The sequence below is a fragment of the Ochotona curzoniae genome, unplaced genomic scaffold, assembly GCF_017591425.1.
Source record: "Ochotona curzoniae isolate NIBS_2020 unplaced genomic scaffold, NIBS_Ocur_1.0 scaffold_2476, whole genome shotgun sequence".
NCBI lineage: Eukaryota > Metazoa > Chordata > Mammalia > Lagomorpha > Ochotonidae > Ochotona > Ochotona curzoniae.
Window position 1 is genome coordinate 4,255,825 of NW_024467095.1, and position 13,461 is coordinate 4,269,285.

Here is a 13,461-nt window from a genome sequence, read left to right on the forward strand (position 1 = left end):
TTCGGGCCGTGGAGCTTCCAGAGTGAAGGGGGTGCACGGCGCGCCCCTCCCCCGATCGCCCGCCCCTCGAGGGAGCGGGAGGGCTGCGGAGGCGGCGCACTGACCCCCAGTCCGTCTCAGCCCCGGCCCGGGGGAACCAAGCCAGGAAAGTTGGAATTTCGCTATTGGAGGGTTCCTGGTCGAGGTTTTCTGGAGTCTGGCGTTTGATAAATATAGCCTAGCATTTGCCCCTGAGTTAGACTCCGTTTCCTTATTTAGCCTTTGCACAATGATTTTTAGATGATGTCACTTAGAACTAAACGAGAAAATTGATCTCAGATCTGCTTGGCCCCTAAAGCCTAGTTAAGCAGATTGAGAATTAAAAAGACTGAGGAAGCAAGGGGTGTGGGTGGGGGTTGATGGGGCAGCTGGAGGGGAGCGAAGTGTGAGCCGCTGAGTGTGCGCCGAGGGGAGGGCGGAACGCGCGGTGCCCGGCGCCCCCGCCTCCTCTGGGCGGGGGATCCTCACTCGCTCACCAATGAGAAGTAGTCACTGACTGCAGAGGAAAAAAAAAAGTTTTCCTGTTGACTGTTGGAAGCGAATTGAGCAATTATCTAGTTTACCTTCTCCTCTTGGAAGTTAACGATTGGCGAGATCTTGGCTGCGTTATTGACACAACACTTTCTATTGATAGAAATAAGTAGTGATTGTCCCCGAGTCATTGGTGCGCCAAGAACTCTGCGATGGGCTGGCAGGAGTCCATTGGGCTGGGCAGGCAGGTTCGGCTGGTGATGCTGGGGAGGCGGAGGCGGAGGCTGCTGGCGGTGATGGTGACCGTCCTCCTCTCCGCAGGTCTGTGACGAGCAGGAAACGAGGCAACGACGGCGCAGCCCGGCTCCGGCGGACCAACGCTGGCGAATCAGACATGGACAGTAGCTGCCACAACCCGACCACCAAAATGTTAGCGACGGCTCCAGCCCGGGGCAACGTGATGGCCACGTCGAAACCCTTGGCTTTCTCCATCGAACGAATCATGGCGCGCACCCCCGAGCCCAAGGCCCTGCCCTTGCCCCATTTCCTGCAGGGAGCCGTGCCCAAGGGGGAGCCCAAGCACTCTCTGCATCTCAACTCGTCGATCCCCTGCATGATCCCCTTCGTGCCGGTGGCCTACGACCCCAGCTCCAAGGCAGCGGTGTCGGGCTCCGAGCCGCGGAAGACGAGTCTGGAAGCCCCGGCTGCGCCGGCTGTGGCACCCGCGGCACCCGCGTTCAGCTGCAGCGACCTGCTCAACTGCGCGCTGAGTCTCAAGGGCGACCTGGCCCGCGACGCGCTGCCCTTGCAGCAGTACAAGCTGGTGAGGCCACGTGTGGTCAACCACTCTTCCTTCCACGCCATGGGTGCCCTATGCTACCTGAACCGAGGGGACGGCCCGTGCCACCCGGCGGCCGGCGTGAACATCCACCCGGTGGCCTCCTACTTTCTCAGCTCCCCTTTGCACTCGCAGCCAAAAACGTATTTAGCCGAAAGGAATAAACTGGTGGTGCCCGCAGCGGAGAAGTACCCTTCGGGAGTTGCTTTCAAAGATCTGTCTCAGGCTCAGCTGCAGCATTACATGAAAGAAAGTGCCCAGCTTCTGTCGGAAAAAATCGCTTTCAAAAGCTCGGACTTCAGCCGGGGCTCTCCCAACGCCAAGCCCAAAGTTTTCACTTGCGAAGTGTGTGGAAAGGCAAGTACTAAGCAGAACACAGGTTTTAACTTTCCTGCCTCGTCCTTCCTCGCTTTCCTTCTTTTATCTTTTCTTTTACTTTGGTGGGGTTTGGGTCTATTTTTGTGGTAAGATTGTTTCATCCGCCCTTTACTTTTAAAGGACTTACTTGGCTAACCTGTTCTCCGTGTGTTTAATTTAAGGTCTTCAATGCACACTATAACTTAACCCGTCACATGCCGGTGCACACAGGAGCCAGACCCTTCGTTTGCAAAGTGTGTGGGAAGGGTTTCCGGCAAGCCAGCACCCTGTGCAGACACAAGATCATCCACACGCAGGTGTGTTCATCCGTTTCCTTCCCACCTGATTTTCCGCAGGAAAGTGGCAGGAAACGCTTTTCTTTCTTTCTTTTCTTTTCTTTCTTTTTTTTTTTTAAATCAACAGCTGGGTTTAAAAGCGCTGGCTGGCTGACCGGGCAAAGTGGCTTGCCTCGTTTGCCTTTGTTCTGCTTGAAAGCATTAGAGCACTAATTTTTTTGCTTGCAGGTCTCCACGTGGGAGAAAAAAAATCCCTGAAATTCTTTGCTTTTCTTCTTTCCCTCTTAGGAAAAACCTCACAAATGTAACCAGTGCGGCAAAGCATTTAATAGGAGTTCCACTTTAAACACACACACCCGAATTCACGCAGGTTACAAGCCCTTTGTGTGTGAATTCTGTGGCAAAGGATTTCATCAAAAAGGTATTGCTCCCGGAAGAGTTGGTCTTTATAGTAATCTTGCAGAAAGCCACGACTAGCCTTTGGAAAAAGTTTCTTTCTTTCTTTCTCTCTTTCTCTCTCTCTCTCTCTCTCTCTTTCTTTCTTTCTTTTCTTTCTTTCTTTCTTTCTTTCTTTCTTTCTTTTAACGATCTTTGAAATGTTGCTAATTACAAAGATGCATGCGGCGCCAGCCATGCTAACCCTCTAACCCACAAGTTTGATGAGTGTAAGGCATGGCGTATGTAGCAAGTGCATATTTCTTTTTAACGGGCGATTCTCGTTTTATATAATGGGATTAACACAGGTGTATTAAAATATTGAGGAAATGGCCTTGCTGCTGATGCGAGTGATGAAAGTGGCGGGAGACTACTGCAGGTGCGGTTGGTACTCCTGCGGCGGGGTGGGAACTGCCTTCTCTCCTCCGCGGGGCTCGCTACCTTCCGAATGTGGGCTCCTCCCTTTCCAAATTCTGTCAGAACCACATCCCTGTGATTTGTCTCTTTCAGGGAATTACAAAAACCACAAGTTGACCCACAGCGGGGAGAAACAGTTCAAGTGCAATATCTGCAACAAGGCTTTCCACCAGGTTTACAACCTCACCTTCCACATGCACACTCACAACGACAAGAAGCCTTTCACCTGCCCCACGTGCGGCAAGGGCTTCTGCAGGAACTTTGACCTCAAGAAGCACGTCCGTAAGCTGCATGACAGCAGCCTGGGGCTGCCCCGCACGCCCGCTGGGGAACCGGGCACAGACCCGCCGCCTCAGCTCCAGCAGCCGCCACCCGGGACGCTGCAGCCTCTGCCACCGCCGCTGCCGCCCCCTGGTCCGCTTCAGCCCGGGCTCCACCAGGGCCACCAGTGAGCCAGGCCAAGATTTCTCCCCGCCGGAGATGCAGCCCCCACAGCTGAGGCAGCGGCAGGCCGCAGCTGGACCTCCTGGTCCAACTGGCCTGCAGAACCCAGAGCAGGTCGGACTCCACACTTTTGGCCGAACAGAAGCCTCTGCACTCCCCAGTCTTTCGCCTCTTGCATGCACCTGCTAAATGGTTTTGTGTATTATATCCAATGTAGGCACTAACAACTATGAGAAATTTGGAGAGTATTGTTGGCTTTCTGATTTTTTCTTTTTTTTTTAATTTGGAAAACTTCATCTCGGGTGGAGAGATGCTGTTTGCTTTGGTTTTAAACAAATTTCTGCTGTATTTATTGAGATCTGTATTATTTTACTCGGAATGCTGCACCATTTTAATTTTATTGTATATATTTCCAATTGTGTTGATTATGCCGTCTCAAGATGCCTGCTGATCGTTTATTATCATTTTCCCCTTTCCTGAAGTTAAAAAAGTGTGTATGTTTTATACACACATACACCCCTAAATGCGTGCGCCCCAAAAAGGCACATTCCGCATTCTTCAGCACACACATACACATATGGCTCTTTATGGATGAATTTGAATTTCAGTTTTGGTTCTTGCACGTGAAAACGGATTCATTGACTTGAAAATAAATACTCGGAACATGCTTATTTAATCAGCAACTTTAGGGCTCTGTTGTGTTATTCCACAGGAGAACCCTGCTTTTGACACTCCCCTCCTCTTCATTGGTCTTTTTAAAATCAGCTCAACTAGGGATTGGTACCCTCTGATGCTTTGGTCTGAAAATTCACCAAGTGCAAATAGTCTTCCCAAATATTTGGATAAACTTCTGAAATCTGGTGAAGTTCAGAGATAGGAGTTGGAGAATTTTGCAACGGAAGTGTGACCTGGTGGTGGGCCCTGTGCTAGGCTGGTAGTGCAGAGTACAATGCTACAACTCGAGCAGCTGGTCCAGGGGCTGCTGTAATCCTCTCCACGAGCCACTGTAACGTCACCGGGAAACAGGTGTCCATTGTTCGCAGCCTCCGAGGCGCATTCTGACTTGCACACAGCTGGCAAAGGGAGCCTCCGTGTTTTGGTGCGTGTACATATGTTTATAGACGGATATACTCCCATTCAAGGAGGAAACATGGATGAAAACCAAACTGTGGCGGGTGCCAGGTCCTTGAAATGCTTCAAGAGTGCTAATCAGCAGTTCCTCTGTGAGCTCCGGCTCTGGTGTTTTCTAACTGCAAGTCTCTCCTGTTTTCTTGCCAAAACAGTGAAACAACTGCTAAAGACTTTAATTAAGAGGGGTAATTAGTTCAGATTTATCAAAGCCGGGTTGTTAAACTATTAGCTGCTCAGTAGAAGCTGCCAGACAAACTCACTTCCAGCACAGTGGTCCTGCCCGCTGCCGCGGGGCCCCTTGCCTCCAGTGAGGCTGGCGTGGGGGGAGCGGCCCGCAGGGGTCCCGCCTCTCCTCCGCCGCTGCCGCGCTGGGCTCCAGGCCCCCGGCCCCCGGGGGTGTGTCTCGGGCCCCTCCCTCGCTGCGCCAGCTACTGCCGGATCAGTGCTCAGCCGAGTATCCGCTAGCGATGCGCAGAGCGGGTGCAGGCTCCACGAGCCCAGGTGTTTCTCTGTCCTGGAGGAAGCCCCTCGGGCCGGCTCCGGGTCCTCACCTTGTCCCACCGCTGCAGGACAGACGCAGGGGAACAAGTTTGGATTTGCAGTCCAGCCTCACTTGTGCGCGTCCTGCAGGGGGCCCATGCAAAGCTGGCGCGGTGCGATGCTGGCCGGACCTTGGAGGCAGATGTGCAAGGGGCGCGGTAGCAATGTCCTAGGCCACAGCATTTCACGTTTCAAGGAGAGAAAGGGTGGGAGGCGTTGACCTGGAAGGGGCAGAAAGATGTTAGAAGGCCCCTGTGAGCAGGACCGCGGCCTCGCAGAAGCCCCAAAGGAGAGTCGCGCCTGAACCCGCCTCCGGTGGACCCAGAGGTCGCCCTGATACTGACTGGCCAGGTCAGGTCGGCTGGAACAACAAAGTCGTGACTCGGCGTGCAGACCTGGGCCCAGAGTTTGCCAGTACTGGCCCAGAGCTCGCACCCTGGTGGCCCTGGGGCAGGTCTCAGCCTAGACAACAATGGAATGCGACGTTGGTCTTTTCCTGACCTCTTGGCATCTTCAGGTTAGATTTGATTTCAGCAAGCTAGGGTTAGGGAATTCCGCTGCTAGGAGGCTTGGATAGCCAGTCATGTCACAGGCGCTGGCCACCTGCCCTCACAGCTCTCTGAAATGCTTAGGAGTTTTCAGATAACTGCCTTTGGGAGGCGCCTTACTCGGATCTCGAAAGCGTTGGCATTCCTTGGGCAAGCAGAAAGAGATCCAGGGCTATTGTGACTTGCAACAAGCTCATTTAAGTTCAAGAGCAGAAAACGGCCTTTGCTGCTTGAACTTAATTCTCAAGACTCAGATGTAGCTCTACCTGATAGTCAAGGTGACCGGATAATGATGGTGGAAAATCAAATGAACATGTTTGAGCAAAGTGCCTAAGCCACTTGGCACTTCCAGCTAAGGCGTCCTTGTGTTCTACCTCGTGACCCAGTGACAACAACTTGTGTCATGATGAAGAAAGTTTTCCACAGGAATGCAAAAGTGGTGGTGGTGACATAGCAAGCAGAGAGAGGGAAGAGGAAAAGAGAAGAAAATGATGGAGACAGAGAAAGAAGGGAGCAAGAAAAAAGTAGAGTATTATTGCAATGCAATGACTTGGTCTGAAGCCCTGTTGGGACTGCACAGTGCAGGCAGGCACGAGCCGGCGGCGGTTGTCGCACGGGCTGAGCGTTTGGAGTGTTGATGATTAAGCAGAGAAGGCCAAAAGGAAATTCTCTAAAAACTAAGCAGTCAAGAGAACTGTTTGTCAGGAGACGAATCATCAATGACCTTTGCTTTATGACAAAGCTGTTAGAGCTCACTAAACATCAAAGAGGACCTCTTTAAAGAGAGTGTGAGCTTAGGGGGAAATTTACCAGGGGGAAAAGTTGATGAAGTAGGATACTTAGCAAATAGTCACTGGAAAACCTTGCCATTCTTTCCCCTTCAGTAAATATTGAAAGATGATTTGTTTTAACCCTTAGCTGCCTAACCTTTGTGTCTGCCCCTAGAGGTTCTTCAGTTTGAAGTAGGTGCCTTGAAATGCTTACTTGCTTGACTTTATTCTGAGTTACCTTGTCTTAACCAGTTGTTAGCCAGCCAAGTCTCTCATGTTTAGTGAACAAGAGACCAATGTCTAGATTACCCTCTGAAAGATGGGTTTCCTCCAAACCTGCCGCAGGAACCGATGTTAGACACAGAGGAAGACCGTCCAGCGGGCCGACTTGACCAAGGTCTACTAGAGTTTTATTCAGTTTGAAAATCAGAGCATTCGGCAGAAACAACAACAAAAGTGGCTAATTCTTATCTATTTTATTTTGCCATAGAACCCAATATTCTTGTCTAAAAGATTGTAATTCATCCAGGCTTCTAAAATCCTAATGGAATAACAAACTATTTTGCAAAAATTAAGACTGAAGTATAACATCTTAATAGTCAATGAAAGCATTATTCAGGGTCTTAGCAAAACAATACTTACTGGTGAGGTCTGAAGCTTAGTGAGTTTCTTATTTTTTTTTTCTTTTCTTCTTGCTTTGGAACAAATAAATCCACAAAATGCAATGAAGTCATAATTCCCACAGCCTGCTTTTTAAAAAAAATTACCATTATTTGCTATTATCAATTTTGCTTGAATTGATGAAATTCATGTAAGTTATAATTTTAATGATAGGATTTTCTTTGCAAGATGTTGACCTCGAAATGTGCAATAGTGAAATAGAAATTATTTTGAATTCAAATTTGAAGCAGGAACAGAAATATTTTTGTTATTTTAGTAGTCCTTATAATGAGCAAATATTTATTATTCATGGAATTTGTGGTTTTTAGGACCCGTGTCTCATTCTGTTAGTCGTAGTGCATAATTTAAATCTTAGTGGATAAGAACATGAAATTGTTATTGAGAGAAAAAGCAAATTGAGTGAAACTTTGAAAAATTTATTTATTTTTATTGGAAAGTCAGATATACAGAGAGGAAGATCTTCCATCCGTTGATTCACTCCCCAAGTGACTACAACAGCCATAGCTATGCCAATCTGAAGCCAGGATCCAGGAGCTTTTTCCAGGTCTCCCACGCTGGTGCAGGATCCCAAGGCTTTGGGTCATCCCAGACTGGTTTCCCAGGCCACAAACAGGAAGCTGGATGGGAAGCGGGCGGGGCTGCTTGGATTAGAACCAGCACCCACATGGGATCCTTGTGCGTGCAAGGCGAAGATTTAAGCTACTAGGCTAATGCCAGGCCCAAGTGAAATTATTTTGCTAAAACTGCTGATTACTCTCACATAAGAAGTTATATGTTTCCATTAGATTAGTATGGAACTGAAGAATAAACTACCTGTGTTGTGAACTTTACTGCTTCCAGGAGTGAATGCATGAATCCATTAAAGCTTTCTTGAAAACTAAGAACAGTGACTTTCTACCCAACATTGTTTATGCACTCTTGGCATTATCTCCTGCTGCCAAGCAAAAGCATGCTGCTCATGGGCACATAGGTATGGGGAGAGAAATCATCCAGCATTCGTGCTTGACAGAGTTAGAAACCTCCCATGAGATGAAGAGCGGCTCTCTAGCGTTATGTAAATCTATTATTTCTGATAGGAATAGTGTGGCTGTTTTGTGCGTGAGAAATCTGAAAGGTTCAGACCAACCAATCAATGGTTCTCTAGTCACATTAGAAATTATGTTGATTAATTAAATGTGAACCAAATCTATAGAGGGTCTCTGCGCTTGCTTGCCATAGCATAGGATCATGGGCGTGGTGTCTCCAAAAGCTGAAGTTCACTTTCTCACAGTTCTGGAATCATTGTAGCTCCAGAAGATCAGGGTGCCAATCCAATTCATGTGGTGAAGGCTGTCTTTCAGCTTGCATTTATTTTTATTTGAAAATCAGCATTAGAGAAAGAGAGCGAGAGAAAGCGTGTACTTCCATCTGCTAGTTCACTTTCCAAATGGCTGTAATGGCTGGAGCTGAGCCCATCCAAAGCCGGGATCCTGGAATTTCTACTGTGTCTTCCAATGGTTGCAGAGGCCCAAAGACTTGGACCATCTGCTGCTGCTTTTCCAGGCCATTATCTGGGAACTGCATCAAAAGTGGAACATCCGGGACTTGAACTGATGCCCATATGGGATGCTGACACCACAAGCAGAAGCTTAGTTTGTTATGCCATGGAACTGGTCCATTAGTATTAATTTTATGTTTTTTTAAAAAATACATTTATTCATTTTACTTGAGAGAGAGAGAGAGAGAGAGAGAGAGGAAGGGAAGTGGAAGAGTCTTCCATGTAGTGCTTCATTTTCTAAAAACCCTGAAGAGCCAGAATGAGACTGGCCAAGACCAAGAGCCAGGAATTCCATCCTGATCCTCCACTTGAGTGGCAGAGGCCATCTCCACTGCCTTCCTACACTCGTTGGCAGGGAGCTGCATCGGGGCAGAGCAGTTGAAACTTAAGCTACAGGATGTTAGAGACAGTTTAATGTATCCAAACAGTGCTGGCCTCATCACCAGCTGCTTGTGCATTCATAGGGCTTCTTTGTGCAGGCCAGGTGTGGGCATGGGGAGCAGAAGGGAAGAGAAAGAATAAACAAACTCCATGGTGTGTCTTACAAGGGCAATAATCCAGCCAGACTAGGGTTCCACTCTCATCACCTCATCTAATCCTACTTACATTCCAGGGCACCATTTCCAAAGCCAGCACATTCAGGGTTAGGGACTCAACTTTGAAATACGGGAGGCACCCAATACTCATTCCATAGTAGTGGGCAAGACATATCAAAAGATACCTTAATTACCCAAAGCCTTCAAAAAAGATAGACTCATCTTTTATAAAGATTCTTTTATTTTTTATTTGTCAGGTAGATTTTACAGAGAGAGAAGGAGGCAGAGGGAGAAGGGAAGAGAGAGAGAATGAAAGAGTAAGGACTTCCACCCAGTAGTTTACTCCCTAAGTGCCCACAATGGTCAGAGCTGAGTTGATCTGAAGCCAGGAGCCAAGAGCTTCTTCTGGATCTCTCACCTGAGTGCAGGGTCCCAAGGACTTGGGCCATCCTCTGCTGCTTTCTCAGACTGCAAGCATGCAGCTGGATGGGAAATGGAGCAGTTGGGACAATAACTGGCACCCACAGACGATGCCTATGACACAAGGAAGAGGGCTAGCATATTGGGTTACCACGCTGACCCCCTAACTCTTACTTTCGAATAAATAAATAATAAATCTTTTTTTTTAAGTTACAGAAAAATTAATTGAGGGGGATCTCAGAATCAGTAACTCAATAACCAGGTGTCTTTAGCAAATAATTATAGGGGCAGAGGAAGACAGTCAATTAAAAGAGATTTTGAAAAGAGAATAATCAATTAGTATGTTTGAATGTTTTGTAATTCAAATTCAATCAAAATGCAAAAATTAAGTCATTTATAATATTTGAGATGATTGACATCTTGACTATTCGATTTTTCTTAAGATTTATTTACTTGAAAAACAGAGTCACAAAGGCAGAGTGAGAAAGAGAGGGATAAATATGGGAAGAGAAAAAAAGAGACAGCAGGGGAAGGAGAGAAGGCAAGAGAGAGAATTATCTGTCTAGCATTCACTCCCCAAATTACAAAAGCCAGGAACCCAGAACTGTATTTGGGTCTCCCAGGAGCTTTAGTGGGGAACTGGATGAGAAGGGGAGCAGCTGGACTCTGCAGCAGTATTTATATGGGTAGTGGTGTCGCATGCAGGGGTTTTCGATACCATCTCCAAGGTTTTCTTTCTTTCTCCTCCCTTCCTCCTTCTTTTCCTCCCTCCCTCCCTCTTTCTTTCCTTTTTGAAAAAGATTTATTTATTTTTATTGGAAAGTCAGATACACAGAGAGACAGAGGAAGATCTTCCGTCCATTGATTCATTCCCCAAGATGCCACAATGGCTGGAGCTGCGTCAATCAGAAGCTAGGAGTCCAGAGCCTCCCCTGGGGTCTCCCATGTGGGTGCAGGGTCCCAAGGCCTTGGGGCATCCTCAGCTACTTTCCCAGGCCACAAGCAAGGAGCTTGACGGGAAGCAGAGCCGCCGGGATTAGAACCCGTGGCCACATGGGCTCCTGCTGCATGCAAGGTGAGGACTTCAGCTGCTAGGCTATTGCGCTCAGGCCTTCTTTCTTTCTTTTTGTTTGTTTGTTTGTTTGTTTGTTTCTTTCTTTCTAGATGTATTTGTTTTTAAAAGTCACAGAGACACAGGCAGTGAAGAAAGGGGGAGAGAGAGAGAGAGAGAGAGAGAGATCATCTGTTCACTGATTCACTTCCCAAATGGCTGCAACAACTGACTACAGGACTTACCTGAAGCCAGAAGGTTGGAGCCAGGAGCTTCTCCCTGTGGGTTAGGGATCCTAATTATTTGATCATCGTTCTCTGCTTGTTTTCCCAGGCCATTAGCAGGGAGCTGGATCAGATATCAAGCAGCTAGGACTCACTTTTAATAATGGACAGATCATCAAGACAGAAAATGAACAAAGAAGCAGCAAAGTTAAGCTGTATCCTGAATGAATTGGACCTGACCATAAAACATCCCAACAACTGCAGAATGCACATTTTTTTCTCAACAACACATAGGCCATGAGCTACATATGAGACCACAGTAGATCATATAGTAGGTCCCCAAAGAAGCTTAAATTTAAATCATACCCAGTATCTTCCAACTGCAAAACAAAACAACACTAGAAATTGATAACCAGAAAAGCATTGGAAACTATTCAAGCACATATAAATTAAATAACTTAGTCTTGAATAACCAGTGGACCAAGAAAAAAAACCAGGAATGATTGTTCAAAAATTTTAAATAAATGGAATGGAAAGACAACATACTCAAACCTGTGAAATACAGCTAAGCTATATCAAAAAAGGGAAGTTTTAGCAATCAATCCCTACATCAAAAAAGCAAAAGTACCTCAAAGAAACAATTAGTCTTGCTCCTCATGGAATGAAAACCTAGAGCAACCCAAACTAAAAATTAGTAATAGGAAAAAAAAATAAGGATCATAGCTGAGGAGTTGAAGTGAGGTGGCAGGTGAACCCATTGTCTAGGATTCTTCCATCCCAAATGGGCTCTGATTTGAGTCCTGGTTGTTCCACTTCAGTGATCTGGGAAAAACCCTGCCTCCCACGTGGCGGAGGCTGAAGAGGCTGGTAGCTCCTGGTTTTGCCTGACCGGCCCCGACTGTTACGGTCATCTGGAGAGCGAGCCCAAAACCACTTGATGGAGAATCTCTTTCTGGCTTTACCTTCCTCTGCATATCTCTGTTCTTCAAAGTTTAAGATTAGAACAGAAACAGCTGTAATGGAGACACAGTACGAAAGATCCACAAAAGGCAGAGCTGGTTATTTTAAAAGATCAACAAAATATGACCAATGCTTACCTAGACTAAGAAAAGAGACAACTAAACAAATCAGAGATGAAAATTAAGACATCACAGCTGATGCAACAGAAATACAAATGCTTGTCAGAGATGATCATAGCCACCTGTAAACCGACGAATCTGATAACCTGGAGAACCAGACAACCCTAACAAATGGGAAAGTGCTTCATGAATACAGATGGAATTATCTTTATAGACTTGTTTTAAAAACAGCATATTTTAAAGTAGTGTAGCACTATGTTAGGGAGAGGTCACAAGTTACAAAAGAAATGAGCAGCTTTGCTTACTCAGAATTGAATAATGGAAGGGCAGAGACTGGTGGAAATGGAGAATGGTTTACTGGATTTCCTTCTGAATTATGAACCGAATCAATGTGCTTCCTGACCTGACCAAATATTTTTCAAAATAGTTGTAAGGTAGTTCAGAGATTAAAGTAGCTGGGGTAGGATGGTTTTTTTTTCCTCTTCTCAGGCACACTCCTAGATTTATATTTTACTCAGCTTTCTTTTAATTATATGTAAATATATGACTTTGTTCTAGCCAGTAGAAGGGGTCTAGAAGTGCCATGTTTGATTTCTGGCCAAAAATTTTAATTATCACCTTGTCATCACACAGTTGTGTGTTTGATGGGTACAGATGACGACAGGCATGGGGGTGTGTCTCAGATGAAATGAACATGGACCCTCAAATCTCCATGTGGATGTTAGCCACTAGCAGATCAGGAACCCTGCTAGACTGAAGCACAAGCAAACATTCTGTGGTGCTTCTGTGGATTCTTTAGTCGTTTAGTAACTCAGACTTAGCCACGTCAATGCAAAAATTGGAACTAATGCAGGCATTGAGTATTGCTGTGGCAAGACTGTGAGAGCCATACCATTCATTTAGGTGATGTCTGGCAAGAAAACAGATCCAGACTGCAGAAGTGGCAGCATAATTTTTGTCCAATGACAACATGTTGGGTGGATCTATCAATGTAATAAATTGATAGGTAAATCACTTTCCTACAGAGTCACAGCAGCAGTGTATATGAGTCTTTTCTTGCTGCTTTGAGAAAGTTTGGGTATATGATCATTTAATGTTACAAGCTAAAAATGAGATCATTCATTTACTAAAAGTTAGCTGTTATGTTGATGCATACCTCAACACATATAAGCTGGCTGGGGATGTGAAATGCAAAGACTTAAATAAGTTACCCAAGTTAATATGACACATGTTTAATAATATACATAAATATCTGACATGATAATTTGGTTTAGAAAGATAAAATGGTCTAATTGATGTTTGTACTTTGTTTTCAAGATATTTTACTTCACTCTTCTGGGTCATTTTCATATTTCCCCACACTGGTAAACGCTTGATTTGGTTCAGGTGCTTATATGCCAAGCTGTAACTCACAAATATTTTGCTTAATTTATGTGATCATGTTTCATTGTCCTTGCCAGTTGTTTGTTGAATGTGGGCAGTGATGTACTGGTAAATATTTACCAATTGACTATCAATAAAAATCTCTGATTTGTAGCATTTAACAATTTCCCTGACATAGATGGTCCCAGAGTGACCAATTCGTGGTTCCACTGTGACATGCACTAACTCACAAAATTCCTGAGAACTTAATAATCGAGTCTTACA

At 45.9% G+C, this 13,461-nt stretch overlaps 1 protein-coding gene across 2 annotated transcripts; it reads left to right on the plus strand.

Annotated features, from left to right (window-relative positions):
• Nucleotides 1-595: 595 nt before the first annotated feature.
• On the plus strand, nt 596-3,980 carry FEZF1 (FEZ family zinc finger 1). Of its 2 annotated transcripts, XM_041002271.1 has the most exons (5): nt 832-1,333; nt 1,484-1,705; nt 1,888-2,022; nt 2,290-2,422; nt 2,947-3,975. In XM_041002271.1, exons 1-5 carry the CDS (start codon nt 905-907, stop codon nt 3,303-3,305), a joined length of 1,278 nt encoding a protein of 425 aa, XP_040858205.1. In that variant the 5' UTR covers nt 832-904; the 3' UTR covers nt 3,306-3,975. The 2 variants fall into 2 exon arrangements, with proteins under 2 accessions (XP_040858203.1, XP_040858205.1); XM_041002269.1 differs by having other exon boundaries at nt 596-1,705; nt 2,947-3,980.
• The last annotated feature ends 9,481 nt before the right edge of the window (nt 3,981-13,461 follow it).

Excerpts from the sequence above, each read along its gene's own strand:
- FEZF1 (XM_041002269.1), top strand. The coding sequence starts at position 905 with ATGGACAGTAGCTGCCACAACCCGACCACCAAAATGTTAGCGACGGCT. Across the intron at positions 2,023-2,289 it reads ACAAGATCATCCACACGCAG|GAAAAACCTCACAAATGTAA; the intron begins GTGTGTTCATCC and ends TTTCCCTCTTAG. Across the intron at positions 2,423-2,946 it reads CAAAGGATTTCATCAAAAAG|GGAATTACAAAAACCACAAG; the intron begins GTATTGCTCCCG and ends TGTCTCTTTCAG.